The sequence below is a fragment of the Pholcus phalangioides genome, unplaced genomic scaffold, assembly GCF_987345545.1.
Source record: "Pholcus phalangioides strain wild (caught in Gottingen) unplaced genomic scaffold, Ppha-v1.0 ptg000015l_1, whole genome shotgun sequence".
Lineage (NCBI taxonomy): Eukaryota > Metazoa > Arthropoda > Arachnida > Araneae > Pholcidae > Pholcus > Pholcus phalangioides.
In genome coordinates, this window is record NW_028301608.1 from 36,928,254 (window position 1) to 36,950,335 (window position 22,082).

A 22,082-nucleotide genomic window follows, 5' to 3' on the forward strand; every position below is an offset into this window, starting at 1 on the left:
CCATGAAAAACAGTTATCACCTCCAAGATGTGCAGGCAAGTATAGTCAGAGTTGAACTATATAAAAAATTTGAAGGAAAAAAAAATATATTGCAGGGAACCTATCATCATCCAGCCAGTCCTAAACCAAATCTCTCTCTTATCAGGCTTAAACCCCCCCCCCCCCCATTTCTAACTTGTTAGTCATTAGAGCACATTTATGTATACTTCCTATTGGTTTCTACAGAATGCAGGGCTCCCACTCAAAAAATTAGAAAAAGTGTGATTGGGGGTACTCCCTCAAACATAATCATAGCGCACTAGAAAAATTCAGAACTTTATATATTATATATAAAGTTCTGATATAATTCTGCCTACATATATTTTTTTCATACTTCTATTTCAGTATCCTATAAGATTGACTTGAGCCCAAGTAAAATGGAAAAAATGACTTGGTAAGAAAAATCAATTCAGGCTAAAACAGTGCACTAGCTACATTCTTATTTTAACACGAGTCTTTCAAAGTCTGGTCTGTCAACTCTATTCTTTGATGCACAAATTATGAAGACATGCAAGTTTTTTTAAGAATGACGCTCCTTCGAGACCATTTCCAAAAAAACACAGTGCAAAATATGTAAATAAGGCTACAAGATCCAACGTAAATAAGTAAAAGTGAATTGGATGGTTTTACAATGCAGTCCATTCTTTTTTTAAAGGGATTTGTTTAAATTTTTTATTGTTCAATGTCAGCATCACAGATTTTGACAAATGAAACTTTTTCATTTCTAGCCCTCTGCACAGCTTTGTATGCATTGTTTATGCCTCTGCGTGTTCTAAAAATGCAGAAGACAATTGAATGCTATTGGGTAGCATCAGAATCACAACACCTAGAATAGGCCTATGTATCCAACTGCTTTGCTATGCTAACTGTTGTTTCACCTATACACGAAATGTGCACTATAATTTTTAATGATAAAGGTTAGTTACTATACAATGCAACTAACATGTACAATACAATGTTACTTCATGTCTTTTTTTTTCATCAGATAGTTTTTTTCAAAACATGAGTTTTTGAACCCTCAAACTAAGCAAAAGAAAAAATTAATGAACCAAAAATGGTCCACATACACCCCACATAACATTTAAAACAATACAATTTCTACTTTGGCAGAATCATTAATTGAAATCTACTATATTTGTAACAATATGTTTGGCAATATATTGATTTCCTCTCCATTAAAAAACATTTATGTGCATTTTGTTGACGGAATTTGGCAAAAAAGTAGGACAAAATCTAGAAAGTACGACAAAATCTAGAGCAGGACAAAAGTAGAGCATTTTACTAAAAAGTAAGAAAAGGAGGACAAGTGGGAGCGCTGAAAATTTGTTTTTTTTTAAAAAATTTCAATTTATTCACATTATTTTCAAATAGTACCTATATGTGAATGCAATATTTCCCAATGGTATATAACCAAACAATCTTCAGTTGTAACTAAACAGATCCCATATGAAATACATAATAATTTCCCCCTAGTTTTGATCTGCCTTGATGTTTTTTTTTAAATTCAGTTGACCCTCTGTTCCACTCAGGCTGGATAAGAGAAGTTCTACCTGAAATAATGCATGATAATACCACAATGATATCAGGTTATATTTTCAGGTGTGAAACAGAATTTCAGCAATTATATCATGAGCCTTATGAACCAGATAAAAAAAACTTTATTTTCATTGTAAACTAATAAAATGAACACAAGGACATCATTTCAAATACAACTCTTGATTAGAACCAAACAAGTCACGAAAAACGGATTTGGAATGATTGACAAAAACACTTGACAAATACAGAAAAATATTGTTCGAAATAAAAAAAAATAGGAAACAAAAATAATTCAAAACAAAATTTAGGGTAATATAAATGCACCCCATTTGATAAGAGCAAGACAAAAAATTTCTGACAGGCTGAGCATGTGTGTGTGTGTATATATAAACCTGCCATCACGTGTAAGAAAACACCACATGCACAAAAATTGCACACTATTTAAATAGTAATGAAAAATACTTGCAAGTTACACCTAAAAAACCTATACTTAATCAAGTCTCATGCAAAGGCTGTGTATTCCATAAAAGCTCAATGGTTGAATTTCACCAATGCCTTTGATCACATTATAACGTTCTACACCTCAAACAATCGAAATGAATAAGAAAAATGCTATCACATTTTCAGTGGATCTAAGAGCCATCATGAATGTGGCAGGAATTTAAAAAAAAATGTATAGTGGCAGTAAGAAAAAAAAATTTCAATTTTCGATCGAAAATAAAGACTTTTGCCTCCTCAAAGCGTAGATCACAAGCATTTCTCTCTTTTTTTGTTTGGAATAAATTTTTACAACACAGGTTCACACGTAGCTTCTTTCTCTGTGTGAATCAAATCACCATAATAAGCAGTAATGGTCTTGACTTTTTTATTCAACATGTTCTGCTCCACTTCTACATTCTTTCCCTTTCCTGCAAGTGTGACTAGCTGTAAAGAGAAGAAATTTCGTTAAATGAAAAATTCCAGCAACAAGAAACTAATCTGCAAAGAGAGTATTGATGAACTGTTTTAATGAAAAAAATATTACAATTTCTTATTATTCTACAACTAAAGCTACACCTCATAAACATTTCCCCGAGGAATTTCAAATAAATCAGCTCATGAAAGTGCTGTGTATATGTGCTGTTTCATAATTTTTTCACAGTTCAAGACAAATTTCACTATCGTCATTCTAAAGCACACACACGTCATCTCCATCAGTTTTTTTTATGAATGTGTGATATACACTGACAATTTTTTTTTTAAACAATAATCAAACTCCCTGATGCTTTTGAATCCTATGTACATGAATGGGAAAAAAAATCCATGCTTACTTGATTTACAATAGTGGTCCTTGGCACAAAAACTGCAATATTTTCAGTGATCTTCCTTGATACCTCAAAAGTTTTATATGTGAGAAATAGTTAAGAAATATGTGCACATATAGAAAGCTACTAAATTAAAAAAAGACTTTATGACAAAGCATTCAATTTACCCACTAAGTTATCCAGCTGTTTGTAATTGATTCTAAACTAATCCCTGTATCATGTGTTATGGTCCATGTGCAAAATCCAGTGTCTTCACTGGATTTTACACATCAGGTCAGCCAACAGGTCAGTCACTTTGTAGAAATGATGGTCTTCGAACTTGGACCATAACAATATGAACTCATAAGAATGAACAAACACACTGAATACGAGTTTTTTTTAATTTGATAGTTCAATTGACATACTTTTTTGAATATCAATATTAAAGAATAGTTTATCTCCAAAATGTTTGCCAACAAAGTTGTTCTTCATGGCTGGCTGGATATTAAAGCTCATACATACAAGGGTTATCCAAGGATAATAAATATAAAATTAGTTGACATTAATCAATATGAAATAATAGCTGTTAAATTTATTCATTTGTCAGAAGAAAAAAAAATCCATTGTAGTCACCAGTCAATCCTTGCATTCATGTACTTAACACATTCATCGCTGAGGAAGAGATATCTCATTCTCCAAGAACATCTGCCGAGTGCTAAAGACAAATCATTCTCTATATTAGGTTTCTTTTTCCCATATTATTGCAGCGTATCCAGCAACTTATTTATTAAATTTTCAGTGCATCTCAGTCCATAGTTTTGTTTTCACAAAATTTCTACAAGAGGGTGCTAACAGCATATTTTTCATGGCTTCAGGCAAAATTTTTGCATAGAATTCATCAACTGCTTTCCTATACTCACCATCGCGGAAATCACTAAAATGATACAGAAAAAAGTTATGCTAATAATAATGCTAATTAATGCTTTAATACTACAGTTTAGAAAAATACCAACTTTATGCCAGACTTATATGCAAATAAGTTTTAAATCCTTATAGGACACATGCACACATATTTGATTATTATTTATGTTAAAGGTAAAATAAACAAGTTTTGGATCAATTTGAGTTTTGTTTCAACTTTAGTGCAAGGGGTAGACCAAAGGCTCACCATTACAGCAATGAATGTGTTAAAGCAATATTTATAATGAATAATTCCCAGAAAGAGAAATAAATATAATGCAATAAAAAAGGATATATATCAGGGTCTATGTTACTTATGTCATACTCCTCAGATGATAAATACTCTGGTCCACCCCACCTGGGACTCAGAAAGACCACATCTGCTTTTAATGAAGGTGCTAGCTCCAAGTAATTGCCAACAACGAAGTCAATCATCTTTTCTACACCATAAACTTTTGCATTATGCTTTGCTATTTCAATCTTTTCTGGATCAATGTCAATAGCTATGACTACATGAGAAAAAAAACCAGTAATAAAAGTCATCCATGCAACAGTTACAACTAGTAATCATGTTTTAGCGATTTTAATTCATATTTTTCTCAAATACGTCTCAATTACATGATTATAATTTATATATTCCTCTACATAACATTGAGATGTAGTACATCAATTCTACATATAAAGTGTGCCAAAGCAGAATGTTTTTCATTGTTTTGCAATGAGCTCTTGGCTGACAGGAAATACTCTGCAGTAAAAATTCTCATAATATTGTTTTTTACACTTCCTAAAATTCTTTCAGGTTGTTCTGCAATGTATGTCACATATTTCAGCATATTCTGCTTTTGGGGGATAAAGTAAACTTTGGAAGGAAAAAAAATGTGGTTGGGTCACTACCTACTTTATATTAATCCAAGCAGTCACAAGACACTCAAGTAACAAAAAAGGGGAGAAAAATATTAGTAACAGCACCATTTAGACTTGAGTAGCAGTGATGCCTGCAATTCAACACAAATCTGTCATTAAATGTCGAACAATGAAACAAAATTTTCCATACCCATCAACAGAAACAAATTAGTTTACAATCAGATCCCCCCCCCCATCCCATATTATTACTTCTAAAAGTGAAGATGAAAGAAGCACGCTACCTTATTTAACTCAATTTGTAATCTGTTGCCAAAAGTGACCTAAAATATCATGCTCTTGTACTATTTTAGGATACTGCACTAGATGTACATTTTTCCCCTCTCACGCACAGCCAACTTTGCTTATTCTTTTTTTGACCCCCAATTTAAGAGAGTCCACTGATAAATTCCACTAAAAACAATAACAACAACTGCTGAAGCAAAAATGTCTTTTTTGCATGATTAGTTTTATGTCCAAAAAATACAGAACATTGGTGCAAAAAATATACAGAGATGACATCAGACAATTCCATACACATAGCCTAACTGAATTGCCAAGTCCTACTTTTTTTTATATCAAAAAGTAGGACTTGGGGCTTTAAAAAAATCAGTGGTGTTTGTCACTTTCATATAAATGAGCCACACAAATGAACAATATTACAAATTTCTTGGAATCTCCAAAATTGATATTGGAAAAAACATGGGAACATCAGACTTATCTTATTGTCATCACATAAATAATTCCATATTAGTGAGTTCAGCTATTGTAACAAAACCATAGACCCCTGATGAAAGGATCCTTGTCTAGGCATTTTTAACATGTTCTTACCTTACTATGCCAACCGGGATTAATCCCCAGGGTCACTTGCTGCCAATCGTGGCCAATCAGTGTTACCGAATCATCATTGTCTACAATTGTGTCGATGCCAGATTCATAATAAGTGATGTAAAAATATGTAAGCACATGAAAATTAGTTTTTCTCTGTCCGATATATTAATTTCGATACTGAATGAATCTCAAGCGGATTGATTCTGCTGAATTCGCATGACAGGGAATTTCCCTTTATAACAGGTGTATGTGTTGTGAACATTTATATTCTATTGTTTGCTTTTGTGTCCAGATTGATGTCATGATCACAATTTCCCCTTTAAAGTATTCATTCTAAAAATCCAAAATTTCATTTCAAATATTAATTCAAAGTTAACATGTTCATTAACATCTTCCTACATTCTTTCCCATGCTGAGAATCGCAGCACATTCATTTAATTTATATTAGATATAACTTGCTGGGATCCATCAACAACATTGACGCCAATATATGAAAGCATAATCATGACATAGTTGACATAATTACGCCATAACATACTTGTTTTTCGAAATATCTCTGGCATTAGAAGAGTTGGGACGTTTCATCTTATGAATCATTGCTGTGCTACAATCCGGATTTTACCAGTTGAAATCCAAAACACCTTCTCCTTTTCATTCTTTGGTTTCTTAATATGTGATGAGTGCAAAATCACCAATTATTAGCCAATTACATTAGTTGTTCATCCAAACAAAGAAAACTGAAACTAAAGCAATTCTGATTTGCCTGTTGAGACAGACAGAGCTCACCAAGGTTTCTAGCAGAGAACACATGCTCGTTCTCGTGAGTTCGATGAGGGTGTAGTCCTTAGTGTTGAGGTGCTAGGCACTTCGAATGCTTTTGTGATGATGCGCCTTTAATTTCTTAAAGTGCTAAAATGTGCATAGTGCGTGGAATGAGATCATGAGGGAAATAAATATGTGAGGTGCCGTCAAAAAGGGATGCCTTGGTAAATGGCATAAAAGGCCATCGCTCCAGGTGGTGTCTGGTGAGTGATTAATATTTTATTTTTATACATATTGTTTTTGAGGGTGAGTGAGACAATGAGTTGATATATAATAATATAATATGAAACTTTAAGAATAAACTTTATGCTGCACAACTATTATCTTCAGTATGTTTTTGAGCAATGTCGATATATTTAAACTTAATATGATTGCGTTTATCATGGAGCGCGACATTGACATGATCTAAGACTATTGCTACTGAGACTATTGCTCTAGTGACTTCCTGAATCGTAAGTCCTGCCTTGGTGTTCACTCCTCGAAATGAACCAAAAGTAAAAGTTTCCTCCCTGAAATTCTCATCGGTTCTTCAGTTGAGATCCTGCAAGCTTTGATAACTACATAAAGTGTTGGAATATCTCCGATTTATTTGTCAGAATGAGAGAAGGTGTGGATCCCCATGCACTCTAAATGAAAGAAATTGGTATGGCTTCATGGATGGAGCGACGGGAAAGAAACTGGCATAGGCTTCACGGATGGAGAGACATTTCTGTTTGGTGATGTTCTAGTAGGTCAGATCTAGTGAGACCATTCAAATTTTAATGTGATATTTATTTAGTTTTAAAAAACTTTAAAATTCGAAAACTTGCATTGTGTTATCGGAAGAATCTAAAATTGCTAAACTGTAATTTAATCTTAACATTGTTAAATGTTTTCAAGTGAAAAAAAGAGGTGTAATTCTTTATTGTCATCCCCCGATGATTTATTTGTTAGGAAACAAAAAATTAATCGGGAGTAGTACAATCGGTACACTATAAGCAAAATAGTTACCATGATTACAAGTGAATGCAAACTGAATGGTATTGCCACCAGCACCACAGAAGGCATCAATTATCACATCACAGCGACACCTTTCTGCCACATGCTTTGCTATTTCTTCTGGTGTCACAGAAAACCAAGACTCTAAGAGGAAAGAAGTCAAACAAATAAGCAGAAAAATATATAAAGATATTAATCGAAAACCAGAAATAATCAAGTCCCTCAGCAACACTGACAAGATGTCTTGCCAAACCCAATGAATCATTTAAAAACTAGCAAGATATCATGTTTTCTTAAAAGACTTTTAAGAAAACATGAAGTGTTTTATCTTGGTCATGACAAACCTAACACATTATTTTTAACATTACAAAAAATAAAGGCTAAAACAAAAGTTTTTTAAATGCAGCACATTCAAACTATTCACTTTGATGGAGTTTGCATAAAATACCAGCAAGTTTTAATCAAAAGAATAGAAAAAGAAAAAAAAACTACCTTTATCCAGTTTGATTCCTTCATCAAACTTGGAGAACAACCTGTATCGCTGATGCCAATACTTGGACAATTGCAAGTCAGATGATACCTCAGAAGGAGCATTTGCAGTAACTCTGAATTTTTTGTCTACATGATCAAGATTTAAATCACTGTCCTTTTCAGCATCAGAACCTTCACTCATGGCACTCACACCAAGATTTTCTTGTGGGGAACAATGAGCCACATCTGAATCTTCTACAGTTGTCGTTCCTTCCAAAGGGTAATCACTCATATCTGGTATTTCCTCAAAGCTCTCATCTGCAACTGCCTGCTGTGTCTTCAAGAACTTCATAACCTAAGAAAAACCATGCATTACATGATCTATCTGACACATGAAAAGAATGATGAAATGAAAGATTCCATTCCATTCCCAAAAATATATATGAAAACAGAACCAGAATATAACCAGACCCTTGTCTGATGAAGAAAGAAGTTTTACGTCTAGCTATTCATATGGAAGACGGATGAAAAAAAAGAGCATATGTATTTAGTCATTTGAGAGTTTAGGTGGCTTTTATTAGGAAGTTTCATAACAAAATACCTTGAACCTTTTTGAATAGCTTTTTATCAGACCTACAGACTACTACTTAGGGGCTGTTAAAGTATTACGTCAGTACATTTTTTGCCATTTTTGACCCCTCCTCTTGTTAGCAAAACCCGATCCTCCCCCCCCCCAATCAGAAAATTTTCGTCATCACTCCCCTCCCTTATCTCCTACGCACATTGAAATCAGATATGTATGCGAGGGGGGGGGGGGGGGGAGCTTGTGCCACCAGTGCAATTCTACACCACTCAAGTTACCCGCTGAACATTCCGAGATTATTTAAGTGATCAATGGTACACTTACAGATCATTTGAGTGATGCGCGGCACAGTTCGAGAGCACTTGAGCATCTGGACACATTTCCAGCTAACTTGAAGGATCAGCGGGACATTTAGAGTGGTTCTATAGAGGAATTATCAATAGGAAGAATGTTAGTTCAGGTGCCCACAAACTAACGAAAGGTTCTTGTTTTTTTTACACCCAGTAAAGATGCCATTAAGAATATTTCATATTTTTATAAAGGGTGGTTGATGACTTAAGCATCATACACAACTCCCCCGTCATCAAAAGTTAGCAAACCCGAAACCCACTCCCCTCCCTGATGCTGACGTAATACTTGAATGGCCCTTAACCATACTTGTACCTCAGACATTCCTCTGGGAAATTTCTAACAAATTAGGAATATGCCAAAATGTTAGTGTGTGTGTACGTGCGGCCATAAAGCATCCAAGTTATAGTTGTTTAAGTTATGCATGTTTTGTTTTCTAGTGGTGTTGCCATCTGACTTCCACATTAGGAGTAGAAGTGGCAGATGCCTGAATTTTTGTATTGTGTAACTATCATTTTGAAGGTATGTCTGCTCTCTGCAGAGAATTCTTCAAATGGGAAACCAGTTTATATTCATACCTCGAAGAGGCCTGCAAACTGTATTTGGGTTAAGAAAAAAGAAAACATAATTTTTATTAATCGTGTCTCAACTTTCACATTAAAAGGATGATGCAACATCAACCTATGTTCTTAAAGCACATGCTTCCTTTTAGACGTATTACCAGGAACTAGATGAACAAAATGTATTTTATTTTACATGTTGCCTGCCTCAAATATCCACCACTTGAAAATTTTGATTTACGCATATCGAATATCAGTTTGTTCCAATTAGATTCAGAAAGCTACGAATTAATCACTTGTTTTATGTGAATAAACTTCTCACCTTTTTCAGTACATGACTTTTAAGTCTTGGGTTAGGTAAACCATCTTCATTGAAGCGTATATGAGATCGCTTAGAGGCATCATATAATCGAGACTGTTTGTAACGTCCAAAATTACCCTTTGACTTCATAGAAACGCTAAAACAAGAAAAGATAAGAAAACATTGTTTGCAATGAAGTATACTGAATTATAAGAATTGTCACTTCCACTAAAATATACAAATTAATAGCCATTTGGTATAAAACATTGTTTAAGCTTTATTTATTATTTTAAATGTCATCTCATTCATTAAGACAGAACTAAGGAGGATAAAAAACTTGGGAGGGCCAAACTTAAAATTAGGGGGAATCACAAGGAAGGTTACAGGAAGGGAGGTCTATTATCAGCATAAAAACATACCTTATGGCATTCGAAGGTTGAACCACAAATCCCAAAGTCTGAAAATAACTATCACCATTTTCATCTCTTCCAGCAACAACATCTTCTTCATGACTGAGGGTGAGTATTAAAAGGGAAAAAAAGAAAAAGGAAAATATTCAAACTTTCTTGGAATTCACCGACATCCATCTGTGTGGGATGATGAAAAAACATGTATGCCTTTCATGTTGAAGAATTATCACTAAATTAACGACTTTGAAACTAATGTTTGACTTTAAATTTTTGTTAATGACTCAAAATTAAATACAAGACAGAGTTGGCAAACTGAAAAAAAAAAAAAAAAAAAAAAAAAAACCACCACCTAGGCCCAACTGGGTTTCATCATTTTTTTACTTTCACAGGACTTGGTGGCCTCTTTTGATGTTGGTAGACTACATCCGCAAACTTTGCATTGTCCTGTGAACATAATTTAGCAACCATGAATAAAACATTTGAGGCATTTGCACCAATTTTTCCATCACCATGTCAACCAGATCCAGCAAGTCACATGGCAAGAGCACCATCACTGTCACTGCTCATCATACCCAGTAAAAATTGACACAATCGCCAAAAAGGTAGGTTACTTCCAAATATACCACATGCCTTATTGTCGCTGAGTTTTTGACTATGCCAAAATTGTGATAAGTTACCAACACCATCCTCTCTGGCACATTTTTAAACAAAATTGGGTGTTCTTATTGTTCTGAAAGTAACCTTAGCAAATAGAGCTGAATCCAATCTGGTAATAAAAAAGTCGCCAAGAAGCATTATGCAGTATATTGGGAATTAAAACATTCATCCATAACATTGTCACTGTTATTACGATGATTTTCTGCATTCAACAGACAAATCCATAAACAGTAATTGGCCTACCACACAATTAAATTAGAGAACAAGCACCAGCAGCTGCAGAACCACAAGGTAGATATTAAACAGCTCATTACATGATAGGACAAGTACTATTTCAATTTATATGGTGACCATGTAGAAAAATAGCATAAAGTATGTTGTTAAATAAAAAAAAGTAAGTTTTTTGTAAACCTCGTGGGTAGTTTTTTAATCATTAACTGTGTTTTAAACTCAATACCCCATCCCAACAATCCTTATGTTTTATACAGCACTTTTTATATGATGGTTAAAAATGACAGAGCGATTTAGAAAATACTGGGATTTTTTTTATGAATGAGATAAACCTTATAGGCCTATAAGATATCAAAATATTAAAAAAACTTTACTCGAATCAGTTTTATGAGATGATGATGAAGTCATTTTCCAATGTCTGGCTCCATTTTTTTTTCAGTACCAGGAACTTTAGAGAAAAAAATTTTCTTCACAAAAAGGATGGGGAGAACACTGCCATTTGGCTGAATATCAATTCCCTCTAAATGATTTTGCAGCTAATTTCGATACACTATTTGAATCAATTGATGTTTTCAGCTAACAAAACTTGTTCCAGACTATGCCATGAAGCTGGACCAGAAGAGATCTTGACAACAGGTCAAGTCTGGTGGCAGAGTTCTGGCATTCATTCATTTACATAACTAAATGTATCACAGTATCAAAATCCTTTAAATGAAATTTAATACTATATTTCCTCAGCAGAAAAAAAAATATATATATAATTTATGTCCCTTTTTTAAGCTTTCCTCTATCTAAAAAGTCATTTTTTTTCTATTTAACTTACCTTCGTTTAATCCTTATAGGAATTTCATCGGGCCCATCATCATCGTCGTCATCATCATTTTCACCACTGAAACTTCTCAGATTACTTTGTGCATCACTGAATCGACAAGTATTGCTTCCCCCAGCTGATGCACCAGAAGTGCTTGCACCAGTCTGATCATCAAAACTGTTACAAGAACTTGAAACATGAGGACCTTTATCACTGCTGCCAGCAGCCAGGCAGTCAATACCTTCATGAGCAACATCTGAAGCATTATCACCAGCAAAATCTGCATTGCTGAAACTGGTATCCGCATCTGGTCCGTCAAAATTGAAATCAATCGGGGAATTGTTATCATACTCAACATCCAGAGAGGTTTCATCCAAACCATAGTCAACATTGGACAGTTCCAGCCTATCACAAAAAGCGTCATCTTTCAAACAGAACTCGCAGCCATAACCACGACAAAAATCACAGTGGTATGCTGCTTCAAAAGAGGACTGTAACGTGATATCTTTGAAACTTTCAGTTTCATAGTAAGTTTCTTTGAAAATCTTGTAATGAAACTCGTACTGTTCTTTGCTATGGACTTCCCACAATTCCATCCAAGATTGGTTTCCAATGCCATCAGAGCTGTCTGCAATCTTGTCACTGTCTCCTTTAGAAGGATCCACAGAAAACATGTTATTGTAATCCTTTTTTGGAAAAAGAAATGTTGGCTGATCAGTATTTGACCCTGAATCAACATTGAAACCATCGCCAACTGCATTTGAGTCTACGTTCATAGTTTCAGAGGAATTGCAATCGTCTTTGTTCATCTTATCATCACAATTCATCTCCATGTTTTCAGGATTTACTGGTGTTAATGGCTCAACATTGTTCTGATCAGAGAAGCTAAGCACTTTGAATTTTTCCCGCACTTGTTTCATAGCAGCAAATACGTCACTTTTCAAATCCTTATCTTCATTTGTGTCTTTCGCTTTATCATGTGCATTGAGAAAATCATCATTGATGAAATCCCTGTATTTGTTTATCCAGCTATTCATGATAATAGTCTCTCCATGCAACTCCCAATAACTCTGCCACTCAGATTCAATTTCTTGTTCAGATGCATTTTTTGATGTTGAGGATAAACTGTGACTGAATTGACCTCTAATTGGCTTAGATTTATTTCTCCTCTTTGCCCTTTTTTTCTTCTGAAAAGAAAACAGGTGTTACAAATAGAAAATTGTTATAAACACGATTATACAGGGTGCACAGGCAGGTCCTCTTGCTGCATTACTGGCAAACCGTTGATCCTAGAGCAGTGTTTTTCTACTGCTGCGCAGCGGCCTGGACTCTGGCATCAGTCAAACCAGGCAGTGAGTGATTCATTGTTTAATTTTTCTCCATTCATTTCTCATTAGTTCTGCTTATGACCAGGCCTTACACTCGAAAAAAACTCAATCGGGCTGCAAGCTTTCAAAGGTTGAGAACCACTGTCCTAGAGACATACTTCCAGTTAGAAAAAGTATACAAATAACATATAGACTTCAGATATTTCATTTATATTGCCAGGGGCATAAGCCCTACATAGTTATTAAAATAAAATAAAGAAAACTTTATTTGGTCACCCTGTCGTTAAAAAACCAATTAGAAAGTTGTTGCCTTGTCTTTCTTGAGAGAAAAAAAAATTGCATTTGAAACATTTTTTGCTGGGATATTTGAATTTAAAAAAAATCGGAGAAAAGGTGGGAAAGAACAGCATGAGCTTGTCTCTTAGTTTATGCTGTTCTTTCCCAACCTTTCTCCAATTTTTTTGTGAATTCAAATATCTCAATGAATATCACACTTAGAAACAATTTTTTTCGTTGGCCTCAGGAGAAACAGGGCAACAGCTTTCTAATTGGGGTTTTTAAGACAGGTTGATGAAAAAAAAAGTGTTAATTTTTTATTTTAATAATGATACAACCCCTTGCAATATAAATGACGTATTTGAAGTCTACACATTATTTTGATGTTATTTGTTAATTGGAAATATGTCTCTAGGATCAACGGATCATCAGTAATTTGTGGCAAGGACTCATTGTTATTGCATCCCGTATAAAGCACTTGATCTAGATAACGTAACTGCTGCCTGTGTCTATTTTTTTAGTAAATTTTATCAACAAATAGGTGAAAATTAATTAGTTCTTATTGTCAATAATATAACAGATACAATTCATTAAATTTTAAACTCTGGGAAAAAAACCACATGAAAACTTCAAATAAATTTATCCTCAAGGACTGTTTCCTCAACTTTTTTTTCCTAAGCACTAATATTAAAGGGCAAATTATTAATAAACTATAGTGATGAGCACTTCGATTCAAACAAAATGACTTGATTTAAAAAATATATAAATCATTTCGATGTTCAACAAAAACAAATGATTTGGCATCAAAATAATTGAAGTAATCATATTGATCTAAACCTCCTTTGACAAAATGCTATGATAAAAGTCTGCAGACTCAATGGGAAAATAAAACCATGGCACTGGGATTAATTTTCATAGCTATTTTTCTCATTGGTTTTCTATTAATTAACAGTTTCAATAGTTTTCTTCTTTATTTATATAGTGACAATATATCAACTCACTGCAGAAGATATTCAATAGCCTTAGCTTATTACTTTAAACTTAAGAACTAAAGTCACCAGGGCTTGACAAATAGAAAAACAAATTAAGGGCCAGCCAGATTTTTTAGGAGGGAAACTCCCCCCCCCCCCCACTCCCAAGGAAAAGTGGTACAAAATATTTTCCCCCCTTCTTTTCCAGGAATTATTGCCCCCCTTTTTTTGTCAAGTCCTGAAAGTCACATTTTTTTCTTAAATTGTCATTCAGTAATACTACTGCAAAAATATTTTTTTATCGCTACCTATCAGATTTTGTGGGCAAACAAAATACTCATGGAATGAGGGAGGAATGGTAAAATTTTGTTTTGTAATGAAATTTACATTGTTACAATCATTTTATCACTCAAGAAACAACTGAAAAGTTATTCAAGTTACCCTTGCAACTGATCTTGAGCTGAAGCTCAATGGAAGACCCATCTGCTTCATCAATGTAGCATCCTCAGCATATTCTCCTTCGAAAGGTAGATCTGGTTCGTCCTCCTCATCATGACGACTTGTTTCACCATGTTCTGCCAAACCTTTGAATTCAGTAGTTGAAGTTGAGCTGCTGCCATCTGGTGATTCTTCATTTTCATCGCATTCGTCATTATAATCATATTCTCGCTTGTGACTACTGGCGCGGGGATAATCACTGAAAAATGAAGGTCACTTTAAAGGGTATTCATACCAGTTAACGTTGCATGGATAAATCAGTCTCCTTGTAATCAAAGTTAATTATGTTCTAAACTTCAATGAGTTTTTTTTCTTTCATTTCTGCATTGAAATACCAAGGGATATATACTAATTCAATGCAAATCAGAAAAAATATATAGTAACTTTATGATATGTATTTTATGTTTGTTTAAAAATCTCATTTGCCTATTTGTCAATTACATGTTAGGCTGGGATTACACTATAAAAGTTTCGTGAAAGTGCTTTTTATAAAACTTGAAAAATACACCCTTGTATTGGTTGCATTTTTTCGAATGTAATTTAATTGATCAGCATATTGGTTGTATTTCGCAAGTTTTCTAAAAGCACTTTTACAAAACTTTTATAGTGTAATCTCAGCATTAGATCTTAGTTTTATTTACAGAGATCCTTATAGTAGAAAATTGATGAAACTTTTTCAAAAGAACTGTGTGATAGAATAATAAACACTTATTTGATATTTATTAGTAGGATACTGGTTGTGATACAAGTTACAGTAGTTGCGTTAACTTTGTTTTCCACATGCAAAACTTTATCCATGATTCAAAGAAGCTTTCGAGTAACTTCAATTACAAAAATGTGTCAAAGGAGCTCTGTATTGTTTTCTTCGATGACTTTTCAAATTCTTTAACTTCTTTTTGATAAACCATGGCAGCATTCGGAGGGGGGGGGGTGCAAACATCCCCCTATAATCTACATATAATCAAACCTTAATAAATTGAACTCTGATAGTTTGAGTAGAAGTTTTCACTCAACTCCAGAACCTTTTCTGTACTTTAGTATTACAATCTTTCCTTCACTGTTTTCTTTCTTTAAATCAAAGTTTTCAGGAATGAGAGAAATTCAGAAAACAGTATTTAGCAATGGAATTGAGCAGATTCATTTGTCTGCTTGCAGAAAATAAATGGCTTTCTCATGAAGGAAGGACAAAAAATAGAGACAGTAAAAAAATCACTAATTTTTTTGACAGCAAATAATCATATAAACTTTATTTATGATTCGTTTCATCTATACGAGTATCGTGTATATGTCCATTTCCATAATACAGCATTTACATACAGAATGTATGTCTATAAATATTCTCAATCAATACTTAAATACGAATAACTTATCTTTTCAAATCTCTCCATCTCCAGTAGTTTGACATATCTTACTAAATATGTCTAACTACTGCTTCATAAATAGGCTAGCGCTGTTATTTTAATAAATATTTTCACCACTCTGAAATCAGGATTTCTGATAAGTCGAACAAACGATATCCGAAGTTTTTGTTGTAGCTGACATCTGACTTATTGAGATTTAAGAGTTTTAGTCACACTTTAAAAAAAAAAAACAAGTTGATCCCTTTACTTGTACCTATACCCCATCCCATACTTTGAGAAAAAAATAAATATATATATATATTAAATTATTTTTATATATTTTTTCTTTTTAGGTGAAAATAAAATACAGATAATCATTTTTGTCACATCACACTAGTCATTTTTGCACACGAGGGTTAATTAGAGTTCTACAATTTATTGCCGATTCTGAATGACAGCCTTTTTTTATAAGCACTGAGAGATGAGAGAGAATGGTGTGCTAACCCCTTGATGTGGGACTCCCTGTGGCAGCAATCTTTGGTGATATCGCCGTGTATGTTGCACCTCGGTGTAAGGAAAGTTTCTGGCAACGATGAACTGGGTATCGAGTATAAGACTCGTGACACCTCTAAACATCCTTTGGTACTTTAGACAAGTACCTTATTGACTTGGGCTACTACGCTCAACTGCAGATAATACACATAGCACAGTTTATAACTCTCCCCCAACACTAAGAAATACAGATTTTTTTACATCTTTTATATAGTATAATCTGCAGAAAATATGCAGTGAATCTATGATGCATTATTTTATATTTGAATTTCTGTGTGTGTGTGTGTGAGTGCGTGCTAATGAATGCTTATATTATAGTAACAGACAAAGCATACTGATTACATCTAATTTCAGCTGTGAGCATCAATTTTCAAAACTGAACGATTATAATGAAATTCAAGTCAAGGTATGAGAAAAAGCCATGTTTTTTTTATTATTTAAATGAGATTTTTTAATTTAAATTAACTGAGAGCTCATTAATTGAAGCAAATCTTGTCAATCATCAAGAATGTATATTTTCATATCACCTACCTACTTTTTGTCACCCCAATCTCTCAAATATCATTAATGGATAAACTACAAACTACAAGCAGAAAATATGAATATTAGCAACTTTACATCAAGGATGTAATGTTGTGTCCAAACACCAATTGAATAAAACCAAATAAGTTCTCTTTGTTTTCTTTCCTCTCTCATCATCCCAAAGCTTTGTTGTAACCCTATATTCATTTTTCCTATACCCCTGATAGTGATTTTCACCCCCATGTATGATGTATTTTCTGAATATACAGGCATGCTGGGCGAATATGGTGCGTCTGACTGGATATTTACAATTAGAAAATAATAAAAAATAAAGACTACAATGATTACACATGCAATAAAAATTCATTATCAGAAAAACAAAAACAATTGCAACATTAAATATTGATCAATTAAAAACTCATATATTACAGAATAAATCACTGAGAACTTACTTCAGTGCAACTCTAGTGCAATAACAATGAGAATCCAAATCCTCAAAATGTGCTTCCAGCCACACATCATCATGACGAGAATACACTGGCATTTTGATTGACCAAAGCTGAGGATGTGAGAAATGAAAAATAAGCAATTTTGACACTCTTTTATGACAATATTATAACAATCCTCTTGTTTTATACAAATTTTCTTAATGCATCCAATGACATAACTTAATAACATGAGTGTGACGTAACTGGGATACTTTTCAATAGCATGGTGACACTGAAATTTAAGATGTAATGATTTCGCATGTTTGAATAGCTATATCAGTCATGGGCATAAATGGATAGGCTACAGGCTCTTTGAACAGAGAAAATGTTGATCCTGTGGGGGAGAGGTAAATGTACTCCAGTCTATGGTATACGTTCTCCTGATAACATTTTTTTTTCTCCCCCTCCTGTCAAGCTGACTCTCAACTGCCAGTGGATAGTCAGCTTTTGTTGAAAGTCTGGTGTTTTTCCTTTCCCTTCAAGATAATTATAAGATTAAGCATACAGCATAAATACAGTAGACTCTCGCTAATCTGGTACATATCAGGAATCGCTGGATTACTGGAACTCAATTAAAAAAGTCTCTATTTAAATATAAAATTCTGTGCAAAGTCATGCAGTGACATGCTTTTTAATTGTATATATATAATAAAAAAATCCAACCTAAAAAATGCCAGATTACTGGATGGGCCAGACTAGCGAGTCAGAAAATGATGGTTTCTCTTTTTTTTATTATTATTTTGTGTTGGGTGGGCATTTATCAGCTCACGTAATGGGAGAAAAATATCCTCCTTGAAAACAAGTGACGATTTTTAGAAGATTTTTAGTGATTTCCACTGTGGCAGCTATAATGTGGATCAAGAAAAATTTAAAAACCACTTGAATGACGGATTAACAGGCACAACACTGCACACAAAAGGGTAGGAAACCTATCAAATGTATTTTAAAACTACTTTTCATAAAATTCTAACAATTACTAGACAAATTTCATTATACAATACCCGATGCATTAACAAACGGTTTTGTATGGTGTTTCATAATGTCCATGGAATTACCCCTTGAAAATATCAAATTTGGTCAGGATATGATTTCATGAGCAAGGTGAAGATCAATTTGGCAATTAATCGTTTAATGCCAAAATTTTGAATCAGTTGTTTGGCTTTTTTTTAATTTTTAGTCTCTGAACACATTGTTTTTGAATCTTTACTCTTTTTTTGCAATTTATACCAGCCATGTGTTACGCTTTAAATCAGACTAAAAAAAAGGGTTAGTAGAACAGTTTTTCAACATAGATGTTAGTTTCCAATTATTTTCGACTGCATGATTGAAAGTTCCATGAGAAAAGCCGGTTTAACTTTGCTCATGGAACCATTCTCGTGTTATAAAAAGAAAAAAGATGTCAAACTGTAGTCTCTTGTGTTTCAGGAATTCTGAGCTCCCACTCGAAAAATTAGAAGTTAGACTAAAAAGTAGGAAGGGGAGGGTACCTCCCGACACCACAATTATGGATCCACAATTTTCTTTTTCATAGCACTATTTCAGTATCCTATAAGATCAACTCAAGCCAAAGCAAAATGACAGAAATGACTCGGTTACAAAAATTTTTTGACCAAAACAGATAGGCTACCTAATTGTTTTTTGTAGAGTCTAATTCTTCAATATACAGTCAAATTTCTCTTTCTCGAAAAATAAAAAATTCATTGCATTTACTGTATTGAGTTAATAATTCATTTTCACACCTCTATCTCAAAATATACATAATTTTTTAAAAAAAAACTACCTCGAAGGCCAAGCCCAATGATAGTAAAAAGAAAAGAGAATTTTTTTTTCGTTCGTGCAAATCTTGTTTTCCTCTGGAGGTGAAAGAAACTCATAAAAAAGGACTATTCATATTACATTGTATACATGGATCTTGTCAATCATAGACGGATACTATGATTGACATGGGTGGATGTATAGCAACCTCCAGTTGAACTCACAGTGGCAAAATGATGTCATGCTTTACATTTTTTCATTGAAAGAGGAGGACACAAGTTGCGAAGAAAATATAACTTTTTTCGGAGTGGATGGCAAGAAACCATGTCGGTCTGTACCTAATAAATTATGTTATTTATTTATTAAAAACTTCTGATTGTCATTATCTTTCATAATGGTGCTCAACACCCGGTCATAAAGATAGGTGCCCAAACTGGTGCCTGTAGATGGCTTGTTCAACATGGCAAAAGGTCAGCCCACAGAAAATTCAAAATCACTTGAAGCAAGCTGTGGGTTTGAAACCAGTCAGCTCATTGATGAAGGATCAACTAGGAATTATACTGTAGCTGTTCCCATATTCGCCATCACAAAACCCATTACCTCTCAATAACAAGACGCTCTTCACCAGTGACAAGGTCAATGGCCAGGAAGGGGAATAGCATCTCAGTAGACTCAGCAAATCAGAGACCACAACAAAAATTAAAGGAGGTATTGGTGGCTATTTGCTTTGACAAGCAGGATGGAAGCTTTAAAGACTAATTGACGATTCCAGATTTCATTGACTTCCTGTACGGGACATTGACACTTCTTATTTATCTATCCAAGATTTATTGTGATTTGCAATTTATACTGTGGATCCTGCTTATAACATTTTCCAAAAACTGTCATGAAAAAACGTTATGAGTGGGGAAAATGCTTTAAACAGGAAATCTTGATGAGAATCAGAGTTGAGACAATGAAAAGGGGTTGTACTAAGTGGAAAAACATTTACTGGGTTTATTATGCTTATTACCCATGTATATAAGTGAGATTGACTGTACATACAGGATGTTGGCGGCAAACTCAAAGGGGTGATATAAGGCATCAAGAGGAACAAAAATTGCCACAGAACATGGCATCTCAAACCACAATTAGTCAGTGAAAATCACAAAAATAGACGTTGAGAGGATGCTTGGCCTTCAAGTTCCCCACACCTTAATCCCTTGGGCTTCTTTTGGGGACACTTTAAGTCAGTCGTGTATCAGACACCTGTGGAGACACTGGAGGATCTTGTAGCAAGGCAGACATAGCCAGCACACCTGGTATCTGAGTGTGTCCGACATTCATTATTCCGTCACTGTCAGCTACTTCAATGACCTTTGCAGTTGCAACTTCAAACTGTAATCATTTCTCTTTGTCTGCTTTTTGGCATTGAACTGTGCTGCACAGGCTGTATTATAATCATGCTGTCAAATACATTTTTTTCTCCACTTACTACTTTTATTGGTCGTTTTGTCCCACTCGATGTCACACCCTTCATGAGTATTTTTACAATTTCCACCGACTATACAGGGTTTGCGATACTGTGTTCAACAGAAATTTTGGTTCCTCTTGATATCTAATATGACACCTCTGAGTTTGTCGCCACTATAAGGCAACCCTGTATATATCAATAAATTTTCTAGATACACCCATCCTTCGGGATTGCTTCAATATCTCTGAGATGTGAAGCTGAATGTTGGGTGTATCCGGCCCTTCAATATCATTGCTCACAAATGCACAACCATAGTAAAATACATTTCAAATAGTACTTTAAAACTGGCAGTTTGCAGGTATTAGTGAGCAACACTGAAACTATATAACAATGGTGTGTATAATGATATACATTTAGGTAATTTATTAAGTGAAATGTGAATCAAATAATTGAAATGTATCACTCATTATCAAAGTCATAATCAACTAATGAACGTTTCTTGAAAAAACACAAAACTCTACTACCTAAAGAAACTTTGGCGCCGGACACTGGATGACTATGTCCGTTCCTGGACTCAATTATTCTCCGACCGGCGAGGAAATAAATACTATTTGTTTATAAAATGGCAACCTGGAGAATCAAAACACGAGAAAGCGGAGAAGCCGAGCCAATATTTTATTCACAATAACTATTAAAAAAAATGAAAAAATTAAATCGACTTCGTAACTTCTGTTGAGGAATTGTGTCACGATTCCGAGAAAATATTGAATGAAATCTACGGACTTTCGAGCCAAGGCTTCTTAATGCAAAAGAGAAAAGAAACGAGATTTTACATTGGGAAATACAATTACAATCTTTGAATTAAAATAGTATATTTATTGAAATGTAAATCAATTCTGATGGTGTTGAATAAAAGTCATTTGTGTTGATGTACGTTTGTTTATTAGTACATATTCTATATTTTGACCATATTTCATTAGAACAAAACCAGGACATTAGGGAGCACTTGGAAGCCAAGTGATTGAAGTAACAGCCACTGGTTGATATAAAGTGAGCCGCGAAATGTCTTTTAGTTGCAAGCTTTTCCTTTCACAATACGATACTGAATAATGAAATTAAAATGTTTTGCTAACATCTTTGCTACCAGCTATTAAACATGAAATGAAACACAAACATTT

The 22,082-nt window shown here is 34.0% G+C and overlaps 1 protein-coding gene across 1 annotated transcript; it reads right to left on the bottom strand.

The window, feature by feature from the left end:
• Positions 1-1,677: 1,677 nt before the first annotated feature.
• Tgs1 (Trimethylguanosine synthase 1) lies at positions 1,678-21,597 on the bottom strand. Its single transcript, XM_089243462.1, has 11 exons — positions 21,429-21,597; positions 17,661-17,767; positions 14,738-14,993; positions 11,734-12,908; positions 10,032-10,124; positions 9,634-9,769; positions 7,842-8,175; positions 7,362-7,493; positions 4,110-4,327; positions 2,886-2,960; positions 1,678-2,499 (listed from the first exon to the last, which is right to left on the bottom strand). The coding sequence occupies exons 2-11, from the start codon at positions 17,750-17,752 to the stop codon at positions 2,362-2,364; spliced, it is 2,649 nt and encodes an 882-aa protein (XP_089099588.1). The 5' UTR covers positions 17,753-17,767; positions 21,429-21,597; the 3' UTR covers positions 1,678-2,361.
• Positions 21,598-22,082: the final 485 nt, after the last annotated feature.

Coding starts and splice junctions, on each gene's coding strand:
- Tgs1 (XM_089243462.1), bottom strand. CDS start 17,752: ATGCCAGTGTATTCTCGTCATGATGATGTGTGGCTGGAAGCACATTTT. Junction 7,494..7,841: donor AGGAATCAAACTGGATAAAG/GTAGTTTTTTTT, acceptor CTTTCCTCTTAG/AGTCTTGGTTTTCTGTGACA. Junction 2,961..4,109: donor ACATAGACCCTGATATATAT/CCTTTTTTATTG, acceptor TTTCTCACATAT/AAAACTTTTGAGGTATCAAG.